The following is a 16228-nucleotide window of genomic DNA, read 5'->3' on the forward strand; positions in this document are numbered from 1 at the left end:
AATTTAGGTAGGTTTGAAAAAAACTACGGGCCCCTAATTAATTTTGCACCCCGTGCCAAAAATAGCCAGTCCACCCCTGTCAGTAGCCACTTACCATTTACACATATTTGTGTGTGTCAGTGGATAAAGTGATACCGATATCAATTTATCAATTATCAAATTAAAGAACGCAAAATTATAATATTATTTATGATTATCAGTGAATAGCTGCGGTGCATGCACAATTAAAGATTGGCAAACTGAAGGCCATCTGACCATAGTATTAATTAGGCCTAGGCCAATTGTGGACAACAAAATTACAGGGTGTGCGAGTGCACACCCTGCCCCCCCCCCAAATGGCGCCCCTGGAAATGATTAAGTAGTGGAGACCACCAAGTGGTGCATCGGTCGATGTATGAACTAACGATCTACCACATTTCCGTTTTGATCAACATAAGTTTCGAAATCGCGGACCCCCTTACCAATTTTTTTTCGAATACCTTTTTTTTTTTTAAATATCTCATGTTATCATAGTCAAAATTATAATAATTATTATTTTATATTACGAATTACATAAGTAGACATAACAAAACATACCTATTTATAATTATTTTATTATGAACAAGAAAAACTGATAAACAAATGTTAATAATATAATTATCTGGTGTAGAATCTACACCTTAACACCTAGTATCTAACACTATACTTAATTGTATCAAATTTCATTATATCTTGCCATTAGTGTAGTAAGGATAAAAAAGGTCTACCTAACAAAAAAAAAAATCCAACAATATTTTAATAATGCACTCATGTCACTTATTGACATATGTTACGTGTTATAGATTCCACAGACCACAGGTTAAGATCCACTATTCTAAGTTACTAATGTTGATATATAAAATATGAACCATTTACTATAGAATGTGGTTATTATTGATGGTCGCTCAATAGTCACACCAACCAACTCATTTTTGGAATGTTACAAGAGATCAATAAAATCAATTTCTGTACAGTTGATAGTGTGTCTTATCATCGTCAAAAATATTGACCAAAAAATGAGGTAACTGATAGGTGGTGGGTGTTGCATATTAAGCAACATAATATAATACAATATAGTGTTTAATGTATTGTTTATAATCAATAACAAAAGACAAAAGAATAACGTTAAGCTTATGGCAGCATCAATTATAGTAACAAACACAATAGTTTTTAAGATTGTGTAGCTTGACATGCACCTTATAAATTTAACGAATACAACACAAAATCTATTTTAGTTCAATGATTCATCAAACATATTATTATTATTGTGGAAAATTGGTAAGTACAGTTGCTCAATGATTTGAAACTCTAACCATTCAAGTACCAATTTGAGGGATGTTTAAAAAAAAATGTTTAGGTTAAAACTTAAACTAATACAGTATTATAAAATATAAGTCTCGGGTACAATAGTTAACTACAATAATCTTAATTATCTTTCAACAAAAACACAGATATCTTTACAATATATCAATATAATGAATTGTGGTGTATTTTCTATCTTTACACATACAATTTTCAACAAATCTGATTTTAAAATATTGAAAATAAAACGCTTTTGCACCTTAATGAATTTTTATAAGCAATTTTGATTGGTTTTGCTATTATTGTACTAGTTTATATAAATGTATACTGTTATTAGATACCTACCTAATGAAATGCACAATAATGTTATTTCCATTAGGAAATGGAATAATGTGACCACAGGTGTGTGCTGGGACAATATTTCAGGTCAGGAAATGCTTAGGGCAGGCCAGGAAGATTCTTTAGAAAATAGACAGTTGGGCCATGAACATAAATATTAGGCCAGACTACAGTGAAATCATTTCACCTTTGTCATACCTGTCCGGTCCACACCTGTGTAAGGTTTCTCTCTTACAATATTATTATACATTCCCAGATTCAATATGTTCTTAAATAATATAATTTAGGAACATTATAACAAGAATTAGCAATGTTTACAATATCTAAATTTAATAATTCATCTATTATTAATATAATATTAATAACAATTATAACAAAATAAAACAATCTGTAAAATATTACAAAACGACTTGTTAATTTAACTAAAATCTATAATCAGTCTTGATCTTATGCATTAACATTATAAGACAAATATTTTAACATCAACCCTGTGTTTACATACTATAGAGATTTCTCATGCTCAAAAGTCAGACTTTATGTCAGTTCTTTTTATAATTTCACAATATTAACCATCTATAAATTAAATAATTGGGATCTAATGTCATCACAATACAACTGGTGGGTAACAATCTAATTAAGTTATTAACTCATGTTTTCTTATGAGAGTACAATTTTTTCTCATTGTCACTGTCGCAATGTAAAGTTGTATCCTGAAGTTTTCGTTTACGTTTCATCATCACTTTAACATGTTTCTTTGAACCCATATGGATGTTATATTGTATGTCATCTGCAACAAAATAAAACAAATTAACCATAGAGAAAACAAAAAAGTAGAACAATTCACTTCATGCACAATACAACAGATTTATTTCAAATCATTACAGCAATAATAATATAATTATTTATCTACACTAACATGAAGAATATTTGGAGACAAATGTACAACAGCATATTATGTGGAAGAATGTCGAGTTACAAACATTCAATCGTAAAATATTGGGTATAAGTATAGTAAAAAAGAATAAAAACACTCAATTTTAAATGAAACAGATGTATTTTGTTTTCAAAAATCTTTATTAATGTCATTATTCATTAACCATTACATTTGAAAGAGGTGAAATTTTAAAACGATACTGAGTGTAAGTACTATTTTATAACTATAAAACAAATTTTAAGAAAAAATTGATCATGATAATAATGTCCCCTCTCTCCTTGCTTGTTCCACTCTCAAACTGAATACAACTTACAACTCACTTAACACACAATTTTTCTTCATAATATCACACTACACAATATTACAGTACAAGTTTTACTAATTTCAACTAGTGTTTAACAAACTCGTTTAATTTATTCATACACATATTCCTACATATTAAGCTATATAATTTAGTTTATTTATAGTCGAGATCATGTTCTAAGACTATAAATACCATACTTAATATTTATACATATATAGTAGCTCTACACCACACAGCCTGTTGTCTTGCCTTCGTTTTATCTATCTTCGTACACATATAGATATTCCTCTGTACACCACTTCCTGTTTAAAATCTTAAACTTACAAAGCTCTATAATATTCAAATTGGTACTCTCAGTGGAAATTAATAATTCAACATTCAAAAAGGTACTCAGATTGAAAAAAAATAACCAAAAACTAAGTATATACTTATTTTGAGTCTTAGTTATCTTGTAAACACTATAATTATGACCCACCAGTATTAGTATTACTGCGTGATAAGTTATTACTAATAACTATCCAAAATCGTACTTAAACAAATAATAATTGGAAAAAGTTATCGATGGGGACCAACTCTTGCAGGTAAGACGCCGTCCCGATACAAACGTGGGAAATAGTCGTTTCGCGGTATAATATAATAGCTAATCGATACAACTATTAATTACACAGTTATCTACAAAACATAAAATATTTTCACATTGCTTCTCCCTCTTTCTCTCTCACTCACTCTTTCTCTCATACACACTCGCTTATCGCAGACACACACACGACTGACGATCGCGCGGCATCCGAAACTCACTGGAAAACGGTCTGGAACAATCGTCGCAATAATAGTCGCCGTACACGGGCAAAACGGTTTTCTGGTCGCTGACGTCGATCGGCTCCAGCGTGTGTTGATCGCGAGGTTTCCGGCCCAGCACAACTTGCGCCAAGTCCACCGCCCGGTCGCTCAGCCGCTTCCACTCCTCGAGGTCGGTGCAGTCCAGTCGGTACACCGAAACGGCCTACAATGTGTGGAGAAGAAAGGTTATCGTTAAAACATCGTGACGACTAAACATTATAACGGGCATGCCAGCTATAATATAGGTTTTATTTTCACTATCATTAAGCATAATATTATGTTAGGTGCTGAAGTGTACGGTGTTTATTATAAGTCTGAGGAAAATTTCACGTTCAGTGTTATCTATAGTTGACATGCCAAAATTGATTGCTCGTATATAATATATAACACGTAAATCGCATAACTATATACGAAACACACACTATACCGTATCAGCTCTTAGTTCAGTTATACGGTATTTTACCTATATATGTACCTATATATTATGAGGAGCCCTCTTGGCTCAAAAGTACCTTTAACCAGGTATAACCAGTCGTTTTAAGTCCCCGAAGCCAAGCTATGCTGCGGCAATTCTCGAGTTAGAATCAAATTTTTTTTTTAAATAAAAAAGGCTGTTTCATTCTCACAATCGTCACCCTGAAATCTCACCCATCTCTTCATTCGAAACCGACGACGAATAAAAGCAAAAAACAATTGTTTTACTAATTATATTATTAAGGCAGAGAATAATATGCAAAAACCAACTTAATAATAGATAATATTTTTATTATTATGCAAAAAATTACCAAATTTAGTCGATAAAGCAGTATGCCTTGAAAACATATAATTCTTATGTGGTAATGCGATTTTTTTAAAACCCAAGTTTAAAATCAAACGATACACAACTTAATATAGGTAATAAATTATGATTACAGTTAAGTCATGAAACTCGGACCTCATAATAACTCGAAATACTTAAAAACTCGAATTTTTTTACTTCACTTGAATTTTTTGTAACAATCGACGTATTATTATAGTCTCGTTAACTCAAAGATATAACTGTGATTTATAGCTATAAGTCGTAGAAAAAATATATAGGTACTAATATAAGCTATCTACCTAGGTATAAATAATTATATATCAGTGATTCCAAATATTATAAAAACTAGTCCCGAAGAAAAATATCAAATATTATTTAGGTGAACTGAGCAATGTCAGCATTACAAACTGATAGTCAATTTGTCGAATCTGTCGAAGGCGTGAATATACTTATATATACAAAACAGAGGGAAAATACGATGTTATAATAAACTTCCAAACCATAAAATATTAATAACAAAACATTTTTATAATGACACTACTGAGTGTTTTTTTAATTTTTACTATCATAACGTATCTTATTATAAATTGTTTATATTGCAATTTTATTATACATGTGTAATATGTAGGTAGGTATACATAGGTTCATTTTTTTTTTACCTCAATTTACACACACGTAGTTAATACAATGTGTTTAAAATTACATTATATTGTGCTACTCGTAATGTTGACTTAATTTTGATAAATTAGATATGACTATCACGAAAATTTTTTTTTATTCCTTTTTAACTAATGGACTTTTGGGGAATTGACATATTTATTTTTTTTTTTTTAAATAATACGTTTTTCGTATAAAATATATATGTATTTATTTGTAGACGCACATCAAGCGTGACAGAAGAAAAATGTGCCTAGGATGCAGTAGGAAATGGGCGAGTAACATAATATATTACAAAACATACAAGTCCGCGACGCCATCACATATGTCCTATCTACGAGTGGCAATTATTATGATGATCACGTGTGCCATTGTTACATAAGTTTCGTCATGTCACCTGTTTGTCGTTGGGTTTGAGGAAACGGTTGTTGATCCACCGGATCTGCCGTCTGGCGTATTTTTTGGTCATGTACTTCATGGCGACAAGCGCGTCCTTCAGACACTTGCGGCCAGCCTCGGTGTCGCGACCGTCGACCGGAAACTCTAGATACTGCTGGAACTGTTTCAGGCCGATGCACTGCAACACGCCCTTCGTAAAATCCAAATTGAAGCTGAAACGCATCGCACAAGAAAACCAATTAATAACCAGCGGACTCTCGTACACAAAATATATTATATCATATTAGGCACCTATATCATATCGTATTATGACGTAAAAAAAAACTACGATTGTAAAATATTTTGAAAAGCAAAAAAAAAAAAAAATAACTCGGCGGATCGTGTTAACACTCATTACACGGTGATAATGCGCCGAGAACATTTACAATACTTAAAATGAAAAAATTCGTTCGAACCGGTTATACGCCACGAGCGGAATACGAATGTATAAAACAGTATATTATATATACGTATAGTATATATATATATAGGTACATAAAATTATTGTAGGAGATAATATATACTCTATGTGTGCACTGCAAAGTTCTCTCTATGTATATACAAATAAAATAACGTCGTGCGTCGTACTACAGCGTGCGGTATTATGTGTGTACAGTGCATATACCCCATAAATCGCATTTATTTAATGTTTATAAATGCTTTGCGTAAAATGTACATATGCCCTCAAACGATTATTATTCGTATACTTGGATAAATACTGCAGCTAGGGGGTTTTATACAGCACAGTGTGAATATATAATATACGTAAGTATTATAATCGTAGGTTTTTTTTCGTCTGTGATTATAGTACATTTTCGGACTTGGGCAGATATGCGAGCCGACCTATCCTTACCACACAGATGTACTTACAATACGCGTAAACTGTACATCTTTAAATTATATGTAGGAATATACTCAGCCCAGTGCTCGCATTCATATGCCACGACAGTGGTCGCGTTGTAGTGCATAATATATTACAATATAATATAATAATGACCATAAACTGAACGTATATAAAAATATTATAACTTATATACAATCGAACCAATAGAAATATGTGTGTGTGTGTGTGTGTGTGTGTGTGTGTGCCCGGAAGTAATAAATCGTTCGTCGAACGCGTTCACAGTTTGTTTTGAATATTATAATATAGTCCAAACGGTTCGTTTTGTTAAATGCGAGTAAATATGGTTGCACAAAGGATAATAACATCAAGACGATAATACCATAAAATACTATCCGTAGGTCGTACTTAAATAGTTCATAATAATCATAACGTATAAATCGGTTGCCGTAAAAAAATGTAGAGATTAGGAAATTCCCTACCATCCCGTGAAAACCGAACGAAGAATCGATGTCCCAGGGTGATTCACTAGCTGATAAACCCACAGTTTGGAAATTGAATACATAAATACTGTACAATATACTATAGAGTAAAAACTTAATCCCGCGATATACGATTTTGACCTTGTACAATAAAATGTATAAGATTGTATCGGATGTAACGATGTATATATTATATACATATTTCAAACACACCAGTATATACGTATATACTATAATATTTCCTTGCCTACAATTTGACGATAAATCTCAGTTACCAAAACGGTCAGTAAGTGGTCCTGCAAAGGCAAATACGGCATACAATGATGTTGTATTATAGGTATACGCAAAATTATAATATATTATATTATTTCACACAGTATAAAATTAATGTCAGCAAAGCTTACCATCGTATGTATGCCACAATATTTATAAATTGTGGGCCATGTGCAAACAAATGTAGGTACATAATACAATATAGACACGCTCCCTTGAAAACAAACTTTCGGGGATGTATTAAGTGAACTGCACACGGTCGTGATATTATGTAACACTTGTAAAAGTAAACAAAAGGACACCTAATATTGTAAGACGTCATTGGGGATACTTTGATTTAGAGAGACGGTGTTCGTTTATAAAGTCATCGTAAAGGCACGCGCAAATTCTAATAATTCTAACCGCAATAAGAGTGGTATAAAAAACGAAGTTATCCAAATTCGTCATATCAGCCACCGATGTTTATAATATCAACGGAATGAATATTTTTAACCAATATTATCGATATAATATATAAATTTTAAAATCATATATAATATAGGTGATCTACCACCGTTAATATACAAGCTATATAATATTATTATCTAATATTTAAATTTAATTTGATTACAGATTTTAGAGTTTTGTAAATTGTTTACGTTAAACGACTGCTGGTTCGGAATGTTCGTCTTGACCGTTTAAGATAAAGTCATATAGGTACCTATAGGTATAATATAAACGAACGACGAGACGACTTACTTGTCTGTACCGGTCATTTTGGAAAGTTCTTTTTTGAACTGGCAAAGCTCGTCGACCAATCCGCGTTCCACCATCTCGTCCGTGCGTTCTTCGAGCCGTCTGTTCAAAACGTCCTGGAAAAAAAATAAATAAAAATACAATAAATATAAACGGCGAGTAAAATGAAACACACATAAAACACGTTTCCGAACAAAATAATATCATAGAAAGAAAAAATACGACATTTCGATCATAATATAGCATAGGTACACACGAGATTTGTCCACTTTTTCACACAATTATTATTATCATCGACGACCGGCGGAGAGTCATTGAACCAGTTATTATATTTTCTTTACACAGCACACACACACCACCGCCGTAAATGATTAACTGCCCCGGCAACTATAAAGCCCGGCGTGTTTGAATTATTCATTTAGAGCACATACTTTCACGGTTAATCCGCTAGCCGTCTGTTTATTATAAATATGTATCGTCGCGTTTACGTTCGTATATAATATTATGTATGTATACTCCAGAAAAGCGGACGGCGTGCTTTCACCACTATTATACTCTATATATAATGTTATATACACGAGCATAAATAGAGTCTCGGTAATCCGACTTATATGGGACCGGAGTAGAGCTGTATCGTAGCTATATAGTATATTATTGTCGGTTCGTCGAATTTGTCGGATATTATCGGAATTAATAAAATAAATATATATATATTTTAATATATTTTATCATATTATACCTTATCATATTTTGTAATCTATCAACGTCAGACCGTTGTGCAAAATGTGCGTTGCACTCCGCGGAATTCTATTATTACATTACAATATATAGGTACAGACATATACAGTACCTAGGTATATATTATAGTGTATACACATAGGAAAACGTCCGCCCGTTGTGCAGTAGATAAACCATAATTTTTTAACTTCTATCCATTCCTCCACTTCTATAATCTATATGTTATATACTTGGTTATGACTTTAACATTTCCTGCACGTGAATTATTGTATTTTTTTTCTACGCGAAACCTGCGTAAGCCACTGCCTTTTAAAAAGTTAGCAGATGTTTGACGAATATCCATATTTTTGCGTAAACATGTCTACCGAGCTGTATATTATACAAACACCAACCGAATTGTTTTCCATGTTATTCACATTTTTTAAACATTTTTTATTAAATTTTAGTGATTGATTTTATTTACAGCCTTACAGAATAGTAGAGCACACGCTTTACCGTGCAATAAGCTGGTAAAAACAAATAACACGTAAATATTTTTTTTCCTTTAATTCAACCGATTTATGAATCCATCAAAACTGACGTCACCGTCGAACTATTACACAAACATTTATAAATTTTAATTACGATTGTAGACCCTCGACCGTTCGATATACTCGTATACAATATGCACAACGATGACCATATACAACCGGCCGAAACAGGACATCAAAGAGGTATCTTTCTGGTACTATATACTATATACGTATTACGTATATACGTTACGTGCATTTAAACTTTCAAATCATCTATAGTCCCGTTTGGGGGAGCTGAATTCTTCAATCCCTCGGCTACAGACAGATCACACTGAGCCCGTCAAATTATTACCACGCCGACGACGACGACGACAACGTAGGGGTGACCAAACACGAATACACGATATATTAAAAACTAGGATTATTATATACCGCGTATATCAAACGTCCTCCGCCAAAACAAACACTAAAATCTAAGGGGATGTAACACCAATACGGTAATCCTCTCAAAAATTGCTTTTCGATAATACATATTAAGTAGATATTATGTTGACCCTCTTTTGAGCCCGACTTTGCTCCTATATAATGAGACTGTGGTTCCAGCTGGAAACCAACAAAGTATTTTCGAAGAAAACCACCGACAATATTATAATATATATTATGTAACGATCAATCGTCGGCGGTAAACAGCTGTCTCGTTTTGCAGCATTTCTCACTTGCAGGACCAATATGAGTGCATATAGGTGCATAATATTATCATTACTTTAAAAGCTATACAGTCAAGGCAAATACCCATTGGCTACAGGGATATATATATATATCAGGAAAATCCCAGCAATGATATTTGCCGCAGGCAGAACTCGCGCGTAAGGAAAACATTCAAAGATGAATCGTATACGACGCCACTGCGGGAAGAAGCAGGACGCTACAAGAAATTTTCCACGAAAAATCGCCCATATAACAATAACAATACAATATAAGATCGCGATAACGCACTAACGTCATCGGAAAACGAACGAAATCTTCTAGAATCTCTGAGTTGGAAAAACAATATAGGAAAGCCGACGAAGGAGTGGGCACGTTATTATTGCCATACGACCGCAGGATATAAATGGCGTCCCGTTTACATTTCGTGACGAGCAAAAAGAACCGGCAAGACCGCAGAACAAATGAAATACCTATACCGTCGTCGCCGTCCTACGCGTTTTATTATACAGTTTCAAGACGTATATTATATACGTGTACCTCTACTATATACGGGCTTTTTGGCTCGAAACGTCAGTCCGCGTCGGCGCCGCAGCTTTGAAAAAAATACGGGAAAATAAAAAACCGCCTCGTCGCGGTCCGGTCACGAAACGACCGCGGCGGAAAACGTGACGGAACGCGCCAGGCCTCCCTGTACCACTCCCTGTACCATTACCGCGGTCGCGGTGCCGAGGGCTAAGGTGAAGCGTCGCGTGATTTTATTAAAACTCTACCGCCGCGACGACTTCACGACGCACAACCTAATATTTCGATAAAAATACAATTCTTTGGCCACCGACTCGCAGAAGGTTTTTTCGTTTTTGGCTTCAAGACCCGTGAGCGTCACTGTATACACATAATGTGATATGTAATATTATTACTATTATAATTATTATTATAATTTTTATACGCACAACGGATATACGTACTATTATTATAAATTATAATATTACAATATAAGTACTTAATTATACAATAAATGCTACGAAAACCGAAATAACATCGTCGTACAGTTGAGCAACATTTAGGCGAACGAGTGTTATCTACCTAATTGATTTCTTAAAGTTAATAATAATTTAGATGTCGCACAGATATTCGAATTAATTACAATTTAAATGTTAATGATTCAAATTTAAATAGGTACAAACGATTATTATTTTACATAATCTTATGATACATAATATACATAATATTATATCCTACATATTGAAAAATAACCGTGATCAGAGATAATATCGTATAATGCTATAGGTAGTGGTGTATTTAGGGGGGGCGACGGGGGGCAAATCACCCGGGGCGCCAAATTCTGAGTCTATCAAAAGGGTGTCGTCGCTAGATGTTAAATTTTTTTCAAAGTGACGTTATAACAAAATAAAATAAATTTATTTTTTAATTTAGTTGGTTTTGTTGGGAAATTATATTAGTACCTGTATCTTTTCTTATTAAGTCTTTTAAATTTCTATACATATTTCTATAATGTATTGTATTATATTGTCATACGTACAATTTAGAGAAAAAAAGCTAAAATCTAAAATAATGATTTTTTATACTTAATTATAGTGGTTATTTATTTTATTAGGAATAAATGGAGTGTTAATGGTAAAATAAAAGTGTTCTCTATAAACAAGTGGAAGCATAATTGCAACAAGGGGAAAAATATACATCTTGGAGAACATATAACTTTTAACGGAGAAAAAAAGTAAATTTTCTAGTTAGAGGGGGCTTAAAAGTTTTTTTGTGACAGTGAATAAAAGGAAACTGAGAAAAAAATTGGCGCCAGAATCGTAAATACGACTCTGCAGGTTATAGGTACACCGTACACAAGTAGTATTATTACATGAGCATTATTCATTATTATGATTTTTTTTTAAGCACAATTTCAATGAGCATTGTATACGATTATTTAAACCAAAATAATTGCATTATTGGTTACGTTTTTTTTGGTCTGCTTTTAAAATGATTGAAATTCCTATAAATTACATAGGTAGTAACTTCATACAAATGATCCGCGGAAATATTAATAAATTGTACTCCTCTTAACAAGGAAAATATTGGCATTTTCGACAATATGCATACCAGGCATTTTACTAATCAGCACAAATATATTGCGTGGTTCGGGTCAAAAGTCACCGACTATATTGCAGATCAATTTCAGGCGTTTTACGATTCATCCCGAATAGTAGCGGTTTATAACGTACAGACAGAATAATATTTACAAAAATTAAATACCAATTAATAAATAACGTTTCCCACTATAAATTGATTGGTTAATCGATTTCTTTGATTGGATAAATGACAATATTATCATGTAAGTTATATCGTGTATTGTTTTACCCACATTAGGAGGAACTTAGCACGACTAGAACAATTCTTAAATAAGATTTTGTAGGTTCCTATATGTTGTATAAATTAATGACTAGTATAATTTATCTAGGGTTTAACATATTATACATTTAGTAAAATATACAATTTAAAAAAATTTAAAGCTACTTTAATTTTATTTAAAAATAAAAATATGATACTTGAATATATGTTGTACCCTATGTAGTTTTCCAGAATTTAAAACTAAAAAATATATATACCATGAAAATATTGTTATATTCTACAATTTTTGCAATGGGTTTTTCACTCTAAAAACGTTCTGGAACAATATTTGAGTGAGCATAATATAATATATTTTATAGATAATTTACTTTATACAATTTCGTAATTGCGAAACAACCAATAGTGGGTTATAGATACTGTACTAGTATACAGAAACGGGAGACGACCTCATAAATGATTTTGAAATACTATAATATACTAAATTTACATTTTTTTAATTTAAAATTTAGTTTAAATAATATGTCAAACCCATTAGAAATGCTTGCACTGACATCCTCTTGATATGGCAAAAAACCGTTAACGTAGAATTTTTTTTTATGAGTACACCCACCTACTTATAAGCAATCAGACGCTATCCGGTTCACTGCACGTGCGACCAGAGAATGGGTAAACTATTCGCGTTTGGAAAATGTGAGCCACCACCAACTCGCATTGAATTTCGGTTTAGGACAATTTTTTTACGGACTTTTCCCGAATTTTTTACACACCGATTTTAGCGTCGAGTGTTATAACAACTTTTGCCTTGCTTGGATTTCGATCAACCAGATTATTGGTCGTAGATTGTTCTGCATATATATACGATTAAAAATTTGTTTTTTCACACAACAAACAACAAGGCACTCGCAGTCGACTATTTGACCTAAAACGATGCACGTAAACACGTCAACAACTAATCGCGTCTAATCTGTATAATAATATGTAATACACAATTTCCGATCGACTTACATTGTATGGCAGCGCAACGAAGTGTGGTCGGATATCTGATTATATTAATCAGTGATTATACGATAAGAACATTTCAACAAAAGTTAATCGGTAAATCGCTATATCATTATGTTATTTATTATGTTAGGAACTTGCGCACTCGCGTAAAACGGAAATCATTATCAGCTAAAATTGTTTACATTTTTTTTTCGTTTCGAGTTCTTGAAGCTACACCCCAAAACATATTGTTTGTAGATTTCAATAGTCCTCTGCAATACAGTCTATCGTACCCGACTATATAACATATAAGTATATAACACATAATAATAAAATACGTGAGATAAAATTATTTTCCGTTTCTAAATTTTTTTATATACGTTGTATATATATATATATTACATTAAATACATATATATATATATATATACATAATAAAATATACGATTTCGAGATATATGATATTATATTATATACATGGAAACGAGTTATTTTCAACTTTTAAAAATACCATTATAAGTTCCCAGAGGTCGAAATGTGTGCTGCTGCTGAGGAAATAATAATATAATTAATCCTAATTCTTAAAATATGATTATAAACGGAATCGTGCGAAAATCTTCTCGCATACTAAAATATACACATATATATATATATTATATTATATGGTATTATATACGCGCGTACAGAATATTTTAATGACTCGTGCGCGCATGCTGCAATTTCATCACTCCGACAATTCCATAGAATTTTATTGCTTTTCCGCACGCTCAATATTATTATTATAATGTATTAAATAATAATGTTCATTCGACGTTTGGGTGTTTGCCTGCCGTTCGAGATTAATTTGTATGCGCCTCGCCGCCGAATTATACGTTTTTCAATTAAAAATTAAATTTACTCCGGCGCCGCATGCATACGGAACATCAATTATTAAACACGAGATAGATTTACGGCCAAAAATACTTGAGAAATGACAAAAATATATTATTACCAAAAATCTCGACCATGCATAGTGCATACTACGGTTAACTCCATAATTCCAAATTTAAATTTAATTATAATAAAAAATTATAAAAGGCAATACGATTAGGAAGCTAACGTATTAAACGCATCTCGTGCAACTCGTCAATTTAATATTTGGAACAAACCATACACTATTTTTTTTTAATATTATTATTTGTTAAAGTGAACATTAAAAAAACAACAATTTAATTTTTATAAACATTATATTGGTCAATAACTAGTAATATCAATTGATATTTATTATAAATGCAATAGGAAATAAGAAAGTTAATTATGCTAGTAAATTAATTCATAAAAGTAAAAAACTATAAGCATAATTTAAAATGCAAAGTTTTAAACGAATATAATAAAAATTAAATCGTTTTATGTTAAGGGGATTCGATACCGTGATTTTCTGTTTTCGTACGCGTGACATAGTATTTTAGACGTGTTTTTTGCAAAAACATACCAATTGATCTAATGAAGCGATAAGAATTCTGAAAACAGATTCGAATTTGTCATCAAGTCTACTTGAAATCGACTTTCCCACATTTTTGATATTATCTACCAAATTCTAGAAAAAGTCATATAAAAAAAGAGTATTTGAACATTTTTGTATTTCAATTTTAAGAGAGGCTAAAATCAAAAAATCAAAAATGTGAGAAAGTCGATTTCAAGTAAACTTGATGATGAATTCAAATCTGTTTTCAGAATTCTCATCGCTTCATTAGATCAATTGGTATGTTTGGCAAAAAAACACGTCTAAAATACAAAGTCATGCGTGTGTTGGACGAAAACAGAAAATCACGGTATCGAATCCCCTTAATGTTTGATTTATGAATATACTATGTAATATATTATTGGACTAAGTTTCATCTTAGAGATCATAACAAAAAACCTGCAAACAGTTATAACAGGTATTTAGTTTTTTTTTTATATATATTTTGTGAAAATAGCAAGAGTCTTGCAAGAGTCTTGCGCAAGACCAAGACCAAGATTTTAAAAGTCTTGGCCTTGGTCTTGTTTTGATCATCACTAGGCTCGGCTATCTTATCCCTAAACTCCACCACACATCCTCCGGCAGTCCGACTACATTACGTAAGTATGTAACAATGAAAATCTTGTGAGACGTTTTTCCGATAAAAATATAAATAAAAAAAGTATTTGTGGTAGTCAGGCGATAAGAGTACAAGCTTGCTCACGAAAGTAAGTTTATTACTAATACATAAATAAAATATACACGTGGTAATTCACCAAGCTAACTCCCATTTTTTTTCCTTTAATAATAAATGTATTCAAATTCTGAGTTTTGGAATTCATATTTTCAAACTTTAGAGATATTTTTCTAAGAACTGTGACGAAATAAACTTTTACTTTTCATACAAGAACCTCCTTTTTATACTGTAATTTTAGATTCTGAGTGGAACGATGAATGTATTGATTTTACAATGATGTGTGTTTTTTTTTTTGTTTTTTTTTATTTTTATGTCTGTCATCACCTTTTAGAACAGTAAAAGTGCTTGGATTTTCTTCAACAGTACCTTTACTGATAGGAAAGTGAATCTAGTTGGTACTTTGGGGGGGTCAAAAGTAAAATTTTTCCAATAGTTTTCAAAAGCGCCGTGAATCACAAATAAAAAAAATTAAGGAAAAACGGGAATTTTTACGCAAAATCTGTTTTCGAGAAAATTGATTTTGGTTTTTGGTGTAACTTTAAAACGAATGGCTGTAGATACATGAAATTTTCACTGGTTGTTTATATATCCATTTTCTATACATGATAAAGTTTTCAAAATATTTTGATTTGTTTTGAACTGTTTATACGGACAATTTCAGTTTCCAATTTAATTAGTTTTTAGATTCTGAGTGGAACGATGAATGTATTGATTTTACAATGATGTGAGTTTTTTATTTTTTATTTATTTTTTTATTTTTTTAGTATTTTTTTATTTTTTATTTTTTTT

At 31.8% G+C, this 16228-nt stretch overlaps 2 protein-coding genes across 2 annotated transcripts in view; both read right to left on the bottom strand.

The window, feature by feature from the left end:
- Positions 1 to 16228, bottom strand: part of LOC100162198 (tRNA dimethylallyltransferase) — an 84420-nt gene that overhangs the window by 62495 nt on the left and 5697 nt on the right. The gene's annotated exons all lie outside the window — the stretch shown is intronic.
- Positions 1086 to 8098, bottom strand: LOC100575977 (tRNA dimethylallyltransferase). Its single transcript, XM_003245804.4, has 4 exons — positions 7966 to 8098; positions 5591 to 5804; positions 3696 to 3900; positions 1086 to 2446 (listed from the first exon to the last, which is right to left on the bottom strand). The coding sequence occupies exons 1-4, from the start codon at positions 8037 to 8039 to the stop codon at positions 2307 to 2309; spliced, it is 633 nt and encodes a 210-aa protein (XP_003245852.1). The 5' UTR covers positions 8040 to 8098; the 3' UTR covers positions 1086 to 2306.

Source organism: Acyrthosiphon pisum, chromosome A1 (genome assembly GCF_005508785.2).
Source record: "Acyrthosiphon pisum isolate AL4f chromosome A1, pea_aphid_22Mar2018_4r6ur, whole genome shotgun sequence".
Taxonomy (NCBI): domain Eukaryota; kingdom Metazoa; phylum Arthropoda; class Insecta; order Hemiptera; family Aphididae; genus Acyrthosiphon; species Acyrthosiphon pisum.

What these genes read in the sequence shown, in the direction of transcription:
- LOC100575977 (XM_003245804.4), bottom strand. Translation starts at nt 8,039, where the DNA reads ATGGTGGAACGCGGATTGGTCGACGAGCTTTGCCAGTTCAAAAAAGAA. An exon ending in TCAAACCCAACGACAAACAG is followed by an intron (nt 3,901 to 5,590) that starts GTGACATGACGA and finishes CACACATTGTAG; the next exon opens with GCCGTTTCGGTGTACCGACT. An exon ending in TTGTTCCAGACCGTTTTCCA is followed by an intron (nt 2,447 to 3,695) that starts GTGAGTTTCGGA and finishes ATTTTGTTGCAG; the next exon opens with ATGACATACAATATAACATC.